Genomic DNA, 15,610 nt, shown 5'->3' with positions numbered 1-15,610 from the left:
ATGCTTTTATTAATGTATCAAAACAATAACTTGACCAAAGAGATGGTTTCTGCCTAGATTCACTGCCTCTAGGCCCTGATTCTCTTGATAACTAGAACCAGGAAAAGTCATTTATGAAATAACTCATAAGCACCCAAGAAGGGTGAAACACTAAGGCAACTCAGGTTTCAACCTTTCCATATCTATTAACCTGAGGCCATGAAGAGCAAGACAAAGTTATTTGCCTTTAAGTCTCTAGAAGAATAATCACTTCAATTTTTGTCAGTAATCATTTCTGTGTAGGTTAAAAAAGTTCTTACAAAGGAAGATTAAACAATCCTCTAAGAAATAAAATATATCAGATATCAACATTTTATCTTACTTGTCAATCTTGAAAATAAAACTCCCAAAACTTAAATATAAGTGCTACGATTTTAAAATTCAAACTTGGAATATTGTATCAGACTCAGTGGAGTCGACATTTTGTTTTGTTTCATTAAACCAGCTCTCCTGCTGACAAACAGACTGAAACAAAGCACACACAGTTTACCATCAGAAGGCATATCTGCATCTATATTTGGGACTCAGACCAGCCCAAATGATTTCAAGTATAATCTCCCTGAATAAGTTAGAAGGGAGAAAAAATAAAGAGGATATTACCTGCAGAGGCTGCTTTTAGGCAACAGGCTTGAGCAATGGAAACCTGAGTAAGGCAAAAGGACCCACAGAGACCACCAAGCAGAATGTAAACAGGCTCATTAAGCAATCCACCTCAAAATAACTCCAAGCCCTAACTAACCAATTACAACCAAGCACAGTTCCTAAGATTACCAAAAAAGGAGAAAATTCCGTATGTCCTCATACTTCCTTACTTTGCCCTATAAATGCTGCCCCTACCACAAGCTAGTCGCAGACAATCTCTGCTCTGCTGTCCCACCCACTGCTCTGCTTTGGGCAAAATCAGGGCCTGTGCTGCTGGCCCCATCCAATCTGGACACCCCACATCTGGTGGCCCTGCCATACAATCAGAGCATCCCACATTACCTAATAACCTATTTTTTGTCTCTTGACTGTTTATGTTTTAGTGATAGCTAAACACGTTGACATAAGACTTCTCAGTGACGCTCAAATAATTTAAAGGTATAAATTTTATTTCAACCTAAATTTACATAAAACTTAGAATTCACACTTTGAGCACTTAAACCATCTCTGAACAATTTTACAAATGAGGAAATCAACGTTCAAACAGCAAAGATCAAAGTTACAGACCTATTCAAAACCCAGGCCCTTAATTTCCAACCTAATGCTTTTTCCACTAAATCAATTCAGTGCATTCGATTAACATTTGATGAGCAACAAAGTACATGTGCTGATCATTAGATCACTCACACGCAATAGGGAGAAATAACACAGTCCCTGCCACCAATAAGCAGCCAGGGAACTAGGAGAATAAATGGACCATTACAATACAAAGTGATGAGAGGACGGGAAGAAGATTCTGAGAACACAGCAAAATGAGAGAGAGGGAGAGAGAGAGAGAGAGAAATTATTAAGGGGGAAAAAGCTGTGGAAGGACATTTTGCAAGGTAAAGCCTAAGTCAAGACCCAATGAACTCAGTCTGGTGAGGCATCAAAATGAAAGAGGTTTAGAATTTAATCTGAAGGTTACAGGAAACCCATGAAAAGTAGTATCATCAGGTGAGTATTTAAGAAAAATCGCTCTGAATAGCATGAAAGAACGGATGAGGGACAACCCAGCAGCACTAAGACAGCTAAGCTCAGCCATGAGTGGAAGAGCCGTACTAATAAAGGCAGCTGCGGTACTATAGGCATATTGTCTTTTACTTGGGTGGTAAGAACTACATATCATGTGACAAATGAGTTAGGGTCTTACTCAAATAATGCTAAAAATCATGTAAGTCCAACTCATGTCACTATAGGAAGCATTTATATATATAGTAAAAGCAAACAAAAATTTAATTTACAAATACAGGCTGTCTGCCTAACATATATCCAATATCTTGCTGGCTGTTATTAGGAACTTGGCAAAGTAATTTTGTGTTTCACTGACTACTTTACCCCAAATACTTAGCACAATGACATTTAGAATCGTTCAAGGCACATAATAGGGCATTTGATATCTGTTGAATGACTGAATGAAAGGCATCACTATAAAAGATTTAATCTTAACAGAACTTAAAATCCAAGATTATCATACTAGGTAACAACAAATATATTAAGGCAATACTGTAGCATAAAATTGCATAGTACTATGAACAAAAGTTATAAAAACTGAAAAAACTGAATATGAAAGTTTCATTGAGTAGATGAAACCTAACATGAAAACTGAAATCAGAGACGAGGAATAAAAGAAAGGGAATTCCAGGCTAAATGACAAATAGGAACACAGAGTAACCATGGGACAGCGAAAATCCTAGCTCAACCAAAGCAAACTTTAGTATCGAATGGCAAAGAACTGTGAGAAATAAGATGAAAAAAAAAAATTTACATTGTTGAGTCTTCATAAACAAGAGGACACATTTAGCTGAGGTGTTTAAAAAGATTACCTTGAAAGACTTTTAAGCAGAGGTACGAGGATGAAATGTGAGTAACATATAAGAAAAAAAGAGATATAGCGATATATTAATCAATTAAAGAGAAAACCTAAGACTAGGGTAGAAGCAGTTGAAACTAGGGAAAAAAAGAAGTATGTCAGAAGGAAACCAATCAGATGAATTGAGTGTGACTGAACACAAAGGAAAACAACAGTTGAATAAAAATGAGGAATATCTCAAAGATTATTTCAGGATGTTTTTAGTCAGAGTGACTGGTAGAATCCTATAGCCACTGGGCAGGAAAACTGTAGACTGAAGAAAACTCAAGAAAGTGGACTAACAAGCCTTAGGTAGCTCTCCCAAGGACAGCAACTTGGCTACACCCTCAGCTTTTCAGAACACAAAGAATACATGGTTTACTGATACAATCAATCTACATGAAACTGACTGCCAATAATCAAGTGGTAACAATTTTATCAACTAATTTACAGTGAGACAAACTACCAAGTGGATCAGATGTTCAAGTTCATTAAGTGTTCCACTGGATTACTGTCTTAATGATCCTTTGGGAGGTCAAATTATAAGTAGGCTGCTCGTTGAGTAGCAATTTATTTTTATTTTTTATTAATTTTTAAAAAAGATTTATTTACTTAGCAAGCCTACTGCGAGAGCACGGGAAGGGGCAGAGAGGGAGGAGCAGCAGGGAGGGAAAGACGGAATACCAAGCAGACTCTGCGTTGGGCGCGATGCCCCAGGCTCGATCCCATGCCAATCCAATGACCCTGAGGATTATGACCTGAGCCAAAATTAAGAGTGGGACACTCAACCAACTGAGCTACCCAGGCTCCCCAAGGTGACTAATGATTTAGACCAAAAGTTAGCACTGAGGGATAGCTCGTCCCGGCTAAAGTTTAAAGAAATATACAGAATAGCTAGAGTGTGAAATACTCAACCCTAAATAGTTCTGAATAAATATGTTCAATTCTGGCCATTGAAACTTGTAGATTTTCAACTGATAAAACTGCATTCCAATTGATACACTCTTTCCTTAGACAAAAACCTATCTAAAAATTATTCTATCTTTTCATACGTAAATACCACTGCTTTAGCTACAATCTAATCTACCTTAGGTCTTAGAACCAATCCATATCTAAATTCAAGGTGAGGGAACAACTCATATCTTTCATCATGTAATTTTATCAAACTCTTGAAGTGTTAACCACCCCTAACTGCCACCCACAAATTTTATGTGATAAGTGGTATGGTAGAGGTCAATGCTGGTGTTATGGGAGCACTCCAAGAAAGGTAGTGATTAAATCTAAATGAGAGCGCTGGGAAAGACTGGTTCAGAGGTGACATCTGACTAGTTGTACAAGGTTAAAGAAGTATCCCACTCTCACAGAGAAGTAAAAAAAAAAAAGTTCAGACAGATATACCCACCCATACAAAGACAGTAAATGGCATGATCCAAAATAATGAGCAATTCCACATGCTGTAGACTTTGATATGGATTGCACACAATGCACTTTTCTGCAGGTACTTAGAAATAAGTCCAGGATCTTAAGATTGGAATGAACCAAACAAATATATTTTGGAAAGGTAACTGCCACTGTGATGGAAAATTAAAGCGAAAAGTTAAAAAGAACTGGAAGCAAAGAGGTAAATGAGAAGTCCTTTGAAATAGTCCAACCAACACGGTAAGAGCCTAAAAACTAAAACAGCTTCAAAAACAGGGTGCCTGGCTGGCTCAGTCAGTGGAGTGTGAAACTCCTGCATACACTGTTGTGAGTTTAAGTACCATGATACATAGAGCTTACTTAAAAAAAAAAAAAAAAAAAAGCAAAACCAGAAAGAATTAAGATTTTTAGAGAAAAAAGGGAATTAGATGTAAGGACTCTCTGCAAGGGCTGTATCATCAGCAGATAAGGATAAAACTTAACTGATTACGTAGAGACAAAAATGGAAATAATGAACACAATTATTTTTTGGAGAAACTCAGCAAAAGAGGAAAATCTGATGGACACTAGAATGACATACAAAAATATATAAAAAATATATCTTCATAATGGGGAAAATATACATGCTTAAGGCAAAAGGGAAGGAACCAATGTTGGGGGGGGTGATGAATATTCTAGAAAGAAGTTTGTGGGAATTTAATCGCTTAAGAATCAGAAATAGGGGGGCGCCTGGGTGGCTCAGTCGTTAAGCGTCTGCCTTCGGCTCAGGGCGTGATCCCAGAGTCCTGGGACTGAGCCCCACATCAGGCTCCTCTGCTGGGAGCCTGCTTCTTCCTCCCATTCCCCCTGCCTGTGTTCCCTCTCCCGCTGGCTGTCTCTATCTCTGTCAAATAAATAAATAAAATCTTTAAAAAAAAAAATCAGAAATAGATGAGACCAAAGGCGTAAGCGGAAAAAACTTGTGAGACCTTGTCCTACTGAAGAGAAGTACGAATAGGTATAGAGGTGTATTAAATTTAAAAACTGAGTGGACAAAGTTTGAGAGACCTTTAAGAATAACCACACCAAGGTCAGGATCTTGGCAATGTGACTGAGAAGAGGTCTAAAAACTCAGGAAGAAAGATCTGACAAACTTATACATGTGGATGACTGACAGACCCAAGCTGGTTTTTCAAAAATGATTACTTCCAGTAGGATCTTTAATAGGATTGAGAGCTGTCTACATTTAATTGAGATGGGAAATCCTTCCATATAATGCCAAAGCAGGTAAAAGCAGCATAAAACAATCATGAACAGGCAAGGAAAATCTTGCCCATAGACCATTTCTAGAATCTTAGTGTTCATTATGTGGTCTACCCTGGCCTTTATCTGGTTTTATAATAAAACTCCAGCCCTTACAGACAGTAAACAGGTCTGAAAATAAGAAAAGGAAAACTCTGCTAAATAAATAAAATGAAAATAAAAAAAGGTTTTGATAGAACACTAGCTAAAGAATAATGTCACCTATTAATATAAATTTATTAATGAATTATATGAAATCACAGATACTTAACTGTTTTTACCTACAAAACAGCAATTTCCTATACTCAAAATAATACTACCAAAAGAATTATATAAATGAGAAGGTAAAATGAGAGAAAGAAAACTGTAAAAAACAATTATTAACAGCTCTGATTTGAATTCAAGCACACAGGTTTTCAAATTTAATTGCTTAAAGAATTTGTTTCATGTGCCAGCATCACGTTTCACAGCACAAAATATGTTTTTAATTCTTTAAAGTAAAAAGTATAACCAGAAATTTTTGCCATTTTCTAACTCCAAATAAGAAATTTAATATACTTTAAGGTCAAAAATCAAAAACCCTCAATAAAAATGTGCCTTGGTACATCCTGAATATCTGAATTAGACATACATGGTAGGCGAATGCACCAATTTGACCCAACTATTTCTAAAAACAACACTCCAGACTTCCTGCGTAAGATGATGATATAAAACCATTCTCTGGAATTTGATTAAATTTAGAAATAAACTTAAGATATTTTCCTTGATATAAACTGATAAGGTGAAGTGGAAGACGAACAACAAACAGGACAAGAATATATACTTTTTCACTAGAGGGCATTTTAATGAAATGTAACTCACTAACCATTTCAACATATTAGTGTTGAAATTAACAGTTGTTTATTTAAAAGATAATTTTCCAGTTAGAGTAGGTTGAGTGAATTATGCAGTATCTCAAATAAAGGGATACCAGCCAGTAATTAAAATATTGACAAAGAATGAAATATTCTTAAAGATATTAACAAGCCACTTCACCTCTTTCTAACACATGCATGTTTCATTATAGTACCGATAACTAACAAATAAAAGGTTCAGTGGAAGAAGGCATCCCTGAATCTGGTACTTTTCCTAAACTGTATATTTTGACATTACAGAAAATATCCCTACAGACCTATATCCAAAGCTCCTAGTCAAAACTAATCAATTTATATTTGACATTTATAAACCATCTACTTCAAACCAATTCCTACCCACTCAACATTCACTTCACTTATAAAACGTTCCTTGTTAAAAAACATATGCACAACTCCAAAGCAGCCTTCAACATGCTCAACCGTGACCAAGAATTTGAGGGTCTCGCCCCCACTAAAAATGTATTCATCTCATCTCTACAGCCCTAAACCCACTCCCCAGAGATTGCCTAACATGGCAGGCTTTCAAGATATGTTGAATATTACCTTTTAGATGAAATAAAAGGATAAAGCATAAATTTGCACACTGTACTTCACTACATTAAAGTTCCTAATATGTGCCAAGCAAGCACTGAACTTTAGAATAAAGAAGAAAACTATTCACTTGACAATCAACAGACAATATACTGTATCTCAGAGAAAGAGGTTTATCTATTCAAAATAATCCTCTCAATTTAATGCAATAGGTACATGTTAGAAATGATTCATCAAACAAATTTAAGATAAAAATTTCAGCTTAACTCTAAATTTTAAGCCATATACAAAAGCCAAGAAAATTTAATGTGTGCTCCTAATGGTAACTATTAGAAAGATGCACTTATTGTGAATACTGTACTGTACTGAATAATTAAACATACTAGAATCAAAGTAGTTCTCTGTCACTAATAGCAGTCAGACAAGCCCTCTCTGGGACTCATTCCTTATCTATAAAATGACAAGAGTTGGCAAATGATCTCCAAAATCTTCACAATCTTATTGTTGATGACCACAATATTTTAATTAAATACACCAGTGGATTGTTGGCATTCACATATTTACCATTTTTTTTTAACGATTTTTATTTATTCATTTGACAGACAGTCAGCAAGAGAGGGAACACAAGCAGGGGGAGTGAGAGAGGAAGAAGCAGACTCCCAGTGGAGCAGGAAGCCTGATGTGGGGCTCGATCCCAGAACGCCGGGATCACGCCCTAAGCTGAAGGCAGAAGCTTAACGACTGAGCCACCCAGGCGCCCCTACATATTTACCATTTCTAAACCACCTTCAAAGCCTGTGAGGTATAGTTACTGCTAATAGGAATAATTATCCCTACTTTATAAGGATTAAACGAACTAACATTTATAAAAGAAGTGAAAAATCAGAGCTCCACATTGATGTGAAGGAGTACACCTAGCCCACTGCCCAGCATTCTCTTAATAAACATTCAACTTAGTGGAATTATGATGGAGCAGAATCGTCCAATGTGACTTTTCTTTTAGGAAAAAAAAGGCAGGAAAGTGTGACATTGCTTTTCTAAGTAGATCACTGTATTTGGGCAAACAGTGGCAATCAAAAGGTAAAAGATAACAAAAACCAGCTAAGCCGTATGTAAAGGGCAGACACAGATAACTACATAAAAAAAAAAAAAAAAGCAAGCAGATTAGTATTTCAAAAGGCTTCTACTACTTATCACAGAGATAAAAAGCATTGTTTATTTAAAAAAGAAAAGCAGCCAGGCCCTGCATAGCCTTATAATGCCTTATTTGTGACATCAACTGATGGCAGTCTATACTTATATATTTATAATACAGAGCACAACAGCTTGTTGAAGCTCTTCTTCGTAAGTTATTTCTGGTGGAGAAAAGTCTCCCTTTCTCTCTCCAATGTGCTTAGTATTTTCCACCTGATCTTTTCTTCACAGTCCAAACCTCTCTACTTCAAAGAATTTATTGCAAAGACTCATCAATATCATCTAGAGCTTCTACTTGCATCCCTAAAAGATCTTTATAATAAATAGTTTATGGTCAACTGGAAGAAACATAGGAAGGTGACTTTTAAAACCCTCCTAGCAGTAAAAACCTTTATCATGTGTGCTGAACATATGGGAGGGAAAGCAAGGTAGCCTACAATAAGTTCTTTTTTTTGCAGTTCAGGGAAAATACTAAGTTCTAGTTGCAAACAAGTAGTCCAAGTGAAAGGAAAAGGAGCAAGGCAATCCTTAGAGCCCTCAAAAAAAGAAATGGGCTAACTGTGAGACAGGCTTAAAATAAGCCTGACACTCTACTTACAATGATAAGAAATTCCAATTCATCACCAGTTCTCTAATTACTCCTCACCTGATCAGTGTTACTAGAAGTTCATCCCCAAGTGCAATGGCAACTAATACTGTATGGGAGGGAGTGCCTTAACTGGAAGCAGCTAAGGTGGAGGGAACATGAAGGACTGAATCCTTACCATGACTGCAGCAGTGTCAGACATGTTTGGCACCTAAGTCAGGCTAAACATTAGTGCTACACAGGTCAGTAACAATTTCTCTAATATTATCTGAGATGTAATATTAGTTATTAACTAGGTTGGGAAAGATTTTCTAGAAATGTAAGAGCATAATATTATTTCTATGGGAAAATGTTTTAGAAATTAATCCTCTCCTAAGTTAAAACCTATCAAATATAAGTAAGACTGTCACAGCAGTACAATGGTCAAACCACCTGGGTTAAAGTCAAATTCCACCACCACTAGCTGTATGATTTTGGAAGAGTTACTCCAATCTTACTATGCCTCCACTTCTACACCTGTATGTAAAAAAACGGTGGTTTAAAAAAAATCCAAGATTAAATACTTCATGAATATTTAAGTAAGTTAATGTAAGTAGAGTAGGTAAATACTAACACCTAAATAAATGTCACTATTACTGTTATTGAGGAAAAGTAAAATTCAATTTCTTACCCACCTAACAAACTTCTACTTACCCTTAAAAGACTTAATCCAATCAATCTTTTGTGAAACTTCTTAAACTCCAAATTGAATATACCCTTCCTTGTCCCTTCAATGTACATTCAACTAAATGTACATCAACAATATTCAGTTTCACATAGAACCTTGAGTCAAACCACAGAGGTCATCTACTTCTAGTTCAAGCACACTTACCATACCATATATTTATTTACCTTCTCCAGTCATTTTTAAAAATACGTATGTACGGGGGCACCTGGGTGGCTCAGTCGGTTTAGTGTCTGCCTTTGGCTTGAGTCGTGATCCCAGGGTCCTGCCATTGGGTCCCGCATCAGACTCCCTATTTGGTGCGGAGTCTCTGCTTCTCCCTCTCCCTCTGACCTTCACCCCTCCTTGTGCTCTCACGCGCTCTCTCACTCTGTCAAGTGAATAAATTAAAAAATCTTAAAAAAAAAAATGTGTGTACAAGAAGATTGGTTTTTCCTACTACCTAAAGATTTTTAAAAAATAAAACTTTATAATCAGACATTAAGATTCTGAGTCTCAATATCAAAATATCAAAAGCTGAAATGATTTCAGGTTTCTGAGTCTTCTGTTTATGAGCAAAACATAAAGATATTTTAATCTATTTTAATAATGGAATTACTAAGCCTTTTATATTAACTGAAAGACACCAATGTAAAATCAGGATATTCTGAGTGAATGAGCTGTATTCTCTCCAGAACTATAGTTAACTTAGAAGACTAAAAAATAGGTGGCATAAGCACACCTGGGTGGCTCAGGTGGTTAAGCATCCGACTCTTGATTTTGGCTCAGGTCACAGTATCAGGGTCCTGAGATCTGGCCCTGGGTCGAGCTCCAGTCTCAACAATGGAGTCTGCTTGAGATTCTCTCTGTCCCTCTGCCCCTCCCCACCCCTAATCTCTCTCTCTCTCTAAAATAATCTTAAAAAAAAGTAAATTAAAAAAAATAAAAATAGGTGGCATAAATCAATCTATTAAATATCACCTACTATTACAAAGGTTTTTATTTATTTATTTTTTTTTTTAAGATTTTATTTATTTATTCGACAGAGCTAGAGACAGCCAGCGAGAGAGGGAACACAAGCAGGGGGAGTGGGAGAGGAAGAAGCAGGCTCATAGCAGAGGAGCCTGATGTGGGGCTCGATCCCATAACGCCAGGATCACACCCTGAGCCAAAGGCAGACGCTGAACCGCTGTGCCACCCAGGCGCCCCAAGGTGTTTTTTTTTAAAGCATACTTTCCTGTACACTATTTGGAAAAATGATTAATATTTAACTTTATTAAGAGAATTACACAGCTACAGACAATATAAGCTTTGTTCCCAATATTACAGTATTTTTTAGGGTACAGTTCATAAATATGTGCTCATAGATACCAGGCATATACACTAAGTATATAAAGTCATATTTGTTCCAATGTCACCTCTTCATTGAGGCTTTCCCTGAATGCCCTATCTAAAATAACCACCCTCAACATTTTCTATCCCTTACCCTTACTTTATCTTTCTTTGTTGCATTTATCACTACCAACATATATTATGTCTCATTTGATTATCATCAGAATCTCCCAGTAAAACATAAGCTCCACAAAGGCAGGACTGTCTGTTTAATAAACAGTTATATCCCTGTTGCCAAGAATACAGATATAGCTGACATACAGATAGTGCTTAATAATGAATGACTGAATAATACTTTTGAGATAAGAGCATTATTTTTTAAATGCTTGGTGAAACAAAAAAGTACTATTCCAATCAAAACCAAGAGAATGCTCATTTTACCAGAACTTCAAAATTTTTTTTCCTAACTCAAGGGCAGGTGGTACATAAAGAACAGAAAGACAATTTACAGACAAGTTTATTTCTTCCAAGTTTGTTTGCAGCAAGTTGTGTTCATGCTTGATTTAGTAACATGGGCAAAACCACAGCACAATATTAAGAAGATAAAAAAAAATCTCTCTTAGAAATGAACACTTTCAAAGATCTTCTGATTTTCTAAAATCAACTAAACTTGCTTTATGTTTTTACTCCAGGGCAAACTAAATTATTTAAAAAGTGGACCATAGTCCAGAGTATAAGCTAGTCTTTAAGAATTAATCTTGAGTCCACCAAATGCTAACCAAGAGAACAGTCTCTACTTTTTTTTTTTTTTTTTAAGAGAAGAAGCCAGAAAGGGGTGGAGAGAGGCAGAAGGAGATTCTTAGATCTTAAGATCGATGTGGGGCTAGATCTCACAACCATGAGATCATAACCTCAGCCAAAATCAAGAGTCAGATGCTTAACCAACAGAGGCACCCAAGCACCCTGAGCAGTGTCTACCATTATTTGAGCTAATCCTCTTTAGTAGAGAAGCAGTGAAGGAGAGAAGTCACAGGAAAAATCAGAGAAATGAGTAGAAACACACATCTCTGCCACTGTATGGTTAACTGATAAAACCTGAGAATTTATCCCTCAAGCTACACATGTCCAATCACCAAGAAAAACCACATTCTGGGTCATAAAACACATCTTAACGAATTTAAAAGAACAGCAATCATACAATGTCTGCCCTCAGATCACAATGGAATTAAACTGGAAATCAGTAACAGAAAGGTAACTGAAAAATCCCAAAACATGTCAAGACTAAACAACACATTTTTAAATAACACAAGGGTCAGAACCAAGACAAATTCAAAATATTTTTAATTAAATGAAAATACAACTAATCAATTTATGGGATGCAGCAAAAGCAGTAAATGGAAATTTACAGCACTGAATGCAAATATTAGAATAGAAGATCTAAAATCAAACACTTAAAGTTCCACCTTAGGAAACTAAAAAAAGAGCAGATTAAATCCAAAATAAACAGAAGCAAAAAATAATAATAATTAGAGCAGAAATCAATAAAATTGGAAAGAAATCAATACAGAAAATCAATGAAACCAAAAACTGGTTCTCTGAGAAGATTGACAGAATCAGTAAACCTCAATCCAGGCTAACTGAGAAAAAGAGAGGACACAAATTACTAATACCAGAAACAAAAGTGGGGACATCACTACAGACCCTGTAGACATTAAAAGAATAATAGAGGAGCGTTATGAATGGCTCTATGCCCACAGATTTTATTTCATTCTACTTTTTAAAGATTTTATTTATTTATTTGAGAGAGAAAGAGCACGTGTGTATGCCTGCAGTGGGGGAAGGGACAGAGGTAGAGGAAGAAGCAGAATCCCTGCTGAACAGGGAGCCCAACTTGAAGTTCAATCCCACGACCCTGAGATCATGAGCTGAACCAAAGGCACTCTTTCTCTCAAATTAAATAATAAAAATCTTCAAAATAAATAAATAAAACAGAAGTAAAATCAAGGTGTCCCAAGGCTTCACTCTCCATTCTGGAGTAGCATTTAAGACAGTAGTGAAATACCTGCCCAAACATGTGTACAGATTCCTACATGATATATTAAAAAAAAAAGAGAGAGAGAGAGAGAGAGAGAGACAATAAAACAAATGCAACTTGAAAAATCAAAAGGGGGGGTGCCCAGGTGGCTCAGTCAGTTAAGTATCTGCCTTCAGGCTCAGCTCATAATCCCAGGATCCTGGGATGGAGCCCCACATCAGCTCTCTGCTCAGCAGGGAGCCAGCTTCTCCCTCTCCCTCTGCCTAACACTCCCCCTGCTTGTGGTTTCTTCTCTGTCAAATAAATAAAATCTTTAAAAAAACAAAAAAGGAAAAATCAAAAAGATAAAGAAAAAAGTGAAAATCAGACTAAATTTTATTTAATCAGAAACATGTACTTATTCTGAAAAATGTCCTGAAGTCATAGAATCAGAAATGTGAGAGTCAGAAGGTGTTTTAATTTCCATCAAGCCCCACTTCTCTTAATGAGGAGGAAACCGGAAGGCTTACCAAGTTGAGTGATTCTGTCAAATTCATATAACTAATAATGGGCAGAGTCTGGGTCTTTTGAGTTCAAGTACTACATGCTTTGCGTATCATTAGGCCCAAGCAGTGCAAAGGTTCTTAATTTAACCAAGCTGTATTCAAAATAAATTCAACCCCTCACTTCATTTGATGGCTAACCCCCCCCCCTTTTTTTTGGTATTCCAAGCACTGACCAAACTTGCATATACAGACATTATCAATTTCATGACTGGGAACACTAAAGTGGAGTCAACACAGAAATATAAGCAGTATCAGAATGGAGCCAACGGCCTTACTGGTAGTTAGTGACATTCTTCAGGTGACATTCTCTTAAGTGACATTCTGAGAAACAGCATGAGTTTACCTTAACCTAAAACAAAATCAGAATTTTTGAGATGGCAGGAGATGGGTTCTTTTTTCTAGTATTACATAATGCTGGGAGTAAATTCACACTGAGCTTCTTTGAGACTACTTTAAGGGTTTTTATTATACTTTTTCTTCAACTTTTCAGACCAAGAAGTCAAAAATTGAGCTTAAATTTAAGATGTGGAGCTCTAAGTTTCAGTCCAGACTATGTCAAACTATTGTTACCCTAGATAAACCAATGCTTATTTCTATACCTTAGATTCTTCCTTATGTAAAATTAGGGAGGTTGGGGGAGAGGGGTGGAGGTGGTTGGGCTAACTATTGCCTATCTTTGTCTAATTTCACTTAGAAAAAAAAAAAAACCTCTGTATGAATACAAAGTGTTATTATTCGGAGGTTAAACACACACACAGTGCCTAAGAGTCATAGGTTACGTTAGCTGATAGAGTGCATTAGAAACCACATTATTTTGAAGTTCTTTTCTTTCACATTAAGTTTCTGAAAGTCATTCAAAAGTCCAACATCAAACACAATAGCTGAACAATGTCAACATCTGGTCCTGAAAAAGCATGGTACACTGAGGCTAAATTCCAAGACAGAATGCCCTCCGGATGAGAATTTGAAATCTTTTATATAGTCAAATAATTGACAATGCTGAACTTCACCAGACTCCTGTGATCTTGGAAAATAGCAAAGGTTAAGAAATACCCCCACGCCCTTTTGTGCTATGGAAAGAGCTTACTGCAATGAACCACCGGTCCCCACAGGACTTAGGTAAGACTCAAAGATGCCCCACTTGTTTACCCATGACAAGGTCAGAGACAAAGCCTGCAAATTCCCATTTTTCGCTTCAAAAATGACTGGATGAATGGCATGTCCCCATAGATCAACTGGAACAAAATATTTGTTATTCAAATTCTGGTTAAGATCCTCTTTCCCCAGGTTCCTGAACTTTGGCCCACGCTAGGTCTAAACCAGCATAAACCTCTCTGGACTGAGGGTAAAACAATCTGATCTACTCTTCAGTGGTACTTCCCTTTCATCTCACTTCCCCACACTTAGTTCTTCCTAGGATTGCTTTACCCCTCCCTAATAAAAAGAAAAACCTTTTTGCTTAACCTTTGAAACTCTTGCATATCTTACGGTTAGGGCATTTTTCCTATTTCCCCGAGCCCCTGCAATATCCCTTTCCAATAAAATCTCTCCTAAGCCTGAATCACCCTTCCCAATTTCAAATGGGCTGAGTTTGAAAGATAAGCTGACTTTGCCCTTTCTCTTAGTGACAGGTGTTGCTCCTCTACGAAGGGATCCGTTGTGTCCACCTCGACAAGCTAAAGGGATTTCTAAGATCTTAAGTTCTTGGCTACTACCAAGCAGCTGAGAAAAAGGGAGGGGCGGAGATGATCCACCCGGCAAGGTCAACTCTGAGACCACCTGGCGCCACACACCGTACACAGCGAATGGGCCACGAATATTCTGGCTACCTACTCCATACTCCTAGACAAATTTCACGGTTGGGCAGCTCAGATGCCGCTTCCTCAGGGGCCCAGGAGCTCCGGGACAGGTGGGGAGTCCTGCCCCCGCGGTTCATCCCATTGCTCTCGCCCGCTCCATCCTCAGCTAGGCACCCGACTGGCTACCTTCACAGGACTAACCTCCTGGCCCCTAGCTTCCCAATGTTGTTACTCCAGCCTTCACAGGAAGACTCACCATGGCGCCAAGGACAGGTCGTGGGCCGGACGCCCTGGAGTCCCCGGACCGTCCTGGACCTTCCCTCCCCACCCTGCAGCCAGGAGCCTCTTAAACAACGCGAGGGAGAGAGTTTTCCGGCTCTGACGGAAGTTCTGCCCGCGCGGGACAGGAAGTCCCTCCCCTCTCTTGAACGCCGGCGACCCCACGCCACGCAGAGGTGAGGATACGCAGGACGTCCTCTAATGCTACTTCCGTGGGTGCTAGGTTAGAAGCTGGGGGCGGTGCTGACCTTGAGAACGCGCGAGAGAGGCGCAGGCGCAGCACAGGTAGGTGGGCGGGCGGCGCGCGGTTGCAACGCCTGAGGATCCGGAGGTAGGTTGGGTTGTTCGGGCCGAGCGCATCCTTGCCCTGGGAGGTGATGCAAGCGCAGGTTCAAGAACTGGGTGGGAGCCGACCCCAAC

The 15,610-nt window shown here is 38.0% G+C and overlaps 1 protein-coding gene and 1 long non-coding RNA gene across 16 annotated transcripts in view; one reads left to right on the top strand and one right to left on the bottom strand.

Annotated features, from left to right (window-relative positions):
* Nucleotides 1-15,348, bottom strand: part of TMEM161B (transmembrane protein 161B) — a 72,367-nt gene extending 57,019 nt beyond the window's left edge. The window contains exon 1 of one of the 4 annotated variants that reach the window (XM_045796312.2): nucleotides 15,168-15,348. In XM_045796312.2, coding sequence (XP_045652268.1) covers nucleotides 15,168-15,170 — 3 coding nt within the window. In that variant the 5' untranslated portion in view covers nucleotides 15,171-15,348. The remainder of the gene's footprint in view (nucleotides 1-15,167) is intronic. The other 3 variants (XM_087862000.1, XM_087861999.1, XM_045796314.2) reach the window with 3 other exon arrangements.
* A 26-nt stretch (nucleotides 15,349-15,374) lies between these two features.
* Nucleotides 15,375-15,610, top strand: part of LOC123791498 (uncharacterized) — a 44,481-nt gene continuing 44,245 nt past the window's right edge. For 9 of the 12 annotated variants that reach the window (XR_015724443.1, XR_015724438.1, XR_015724442.1 and 6 more), the window contains exon 1: nucleotides 15,375-15,521. This is a non-coding gene — a long non-coding RNA (uncharacterized LOC123791498). The remainder of the gene's footprint in view (nucleotides 15,522-15,610) is intronic. The other 3 variants (XR_015724448.1, XR_015724445.1, XR_006779418.2) reach the window with 3 other exon arrangements.

Source organism: Ursus americanus, chromosome 5 (genome assembly GCF_024610735.1).
Source record: "Ursus americanus isolate L20-20 chromosome 5, mUrsAme1.1.p, whole genome shotgun sequence".
NCBI classification, from domain to species: domain Eukaryota; kingdom Metazoa; phylum Chordata; class Mammalia; order Carnivora; family Ursidae; genus Ursus; species Ursus americanus.
Note: the sequence above shows the minus strand (reverse complement) of the source record. Positions and strands in the feature narration are given on the sequence as shown.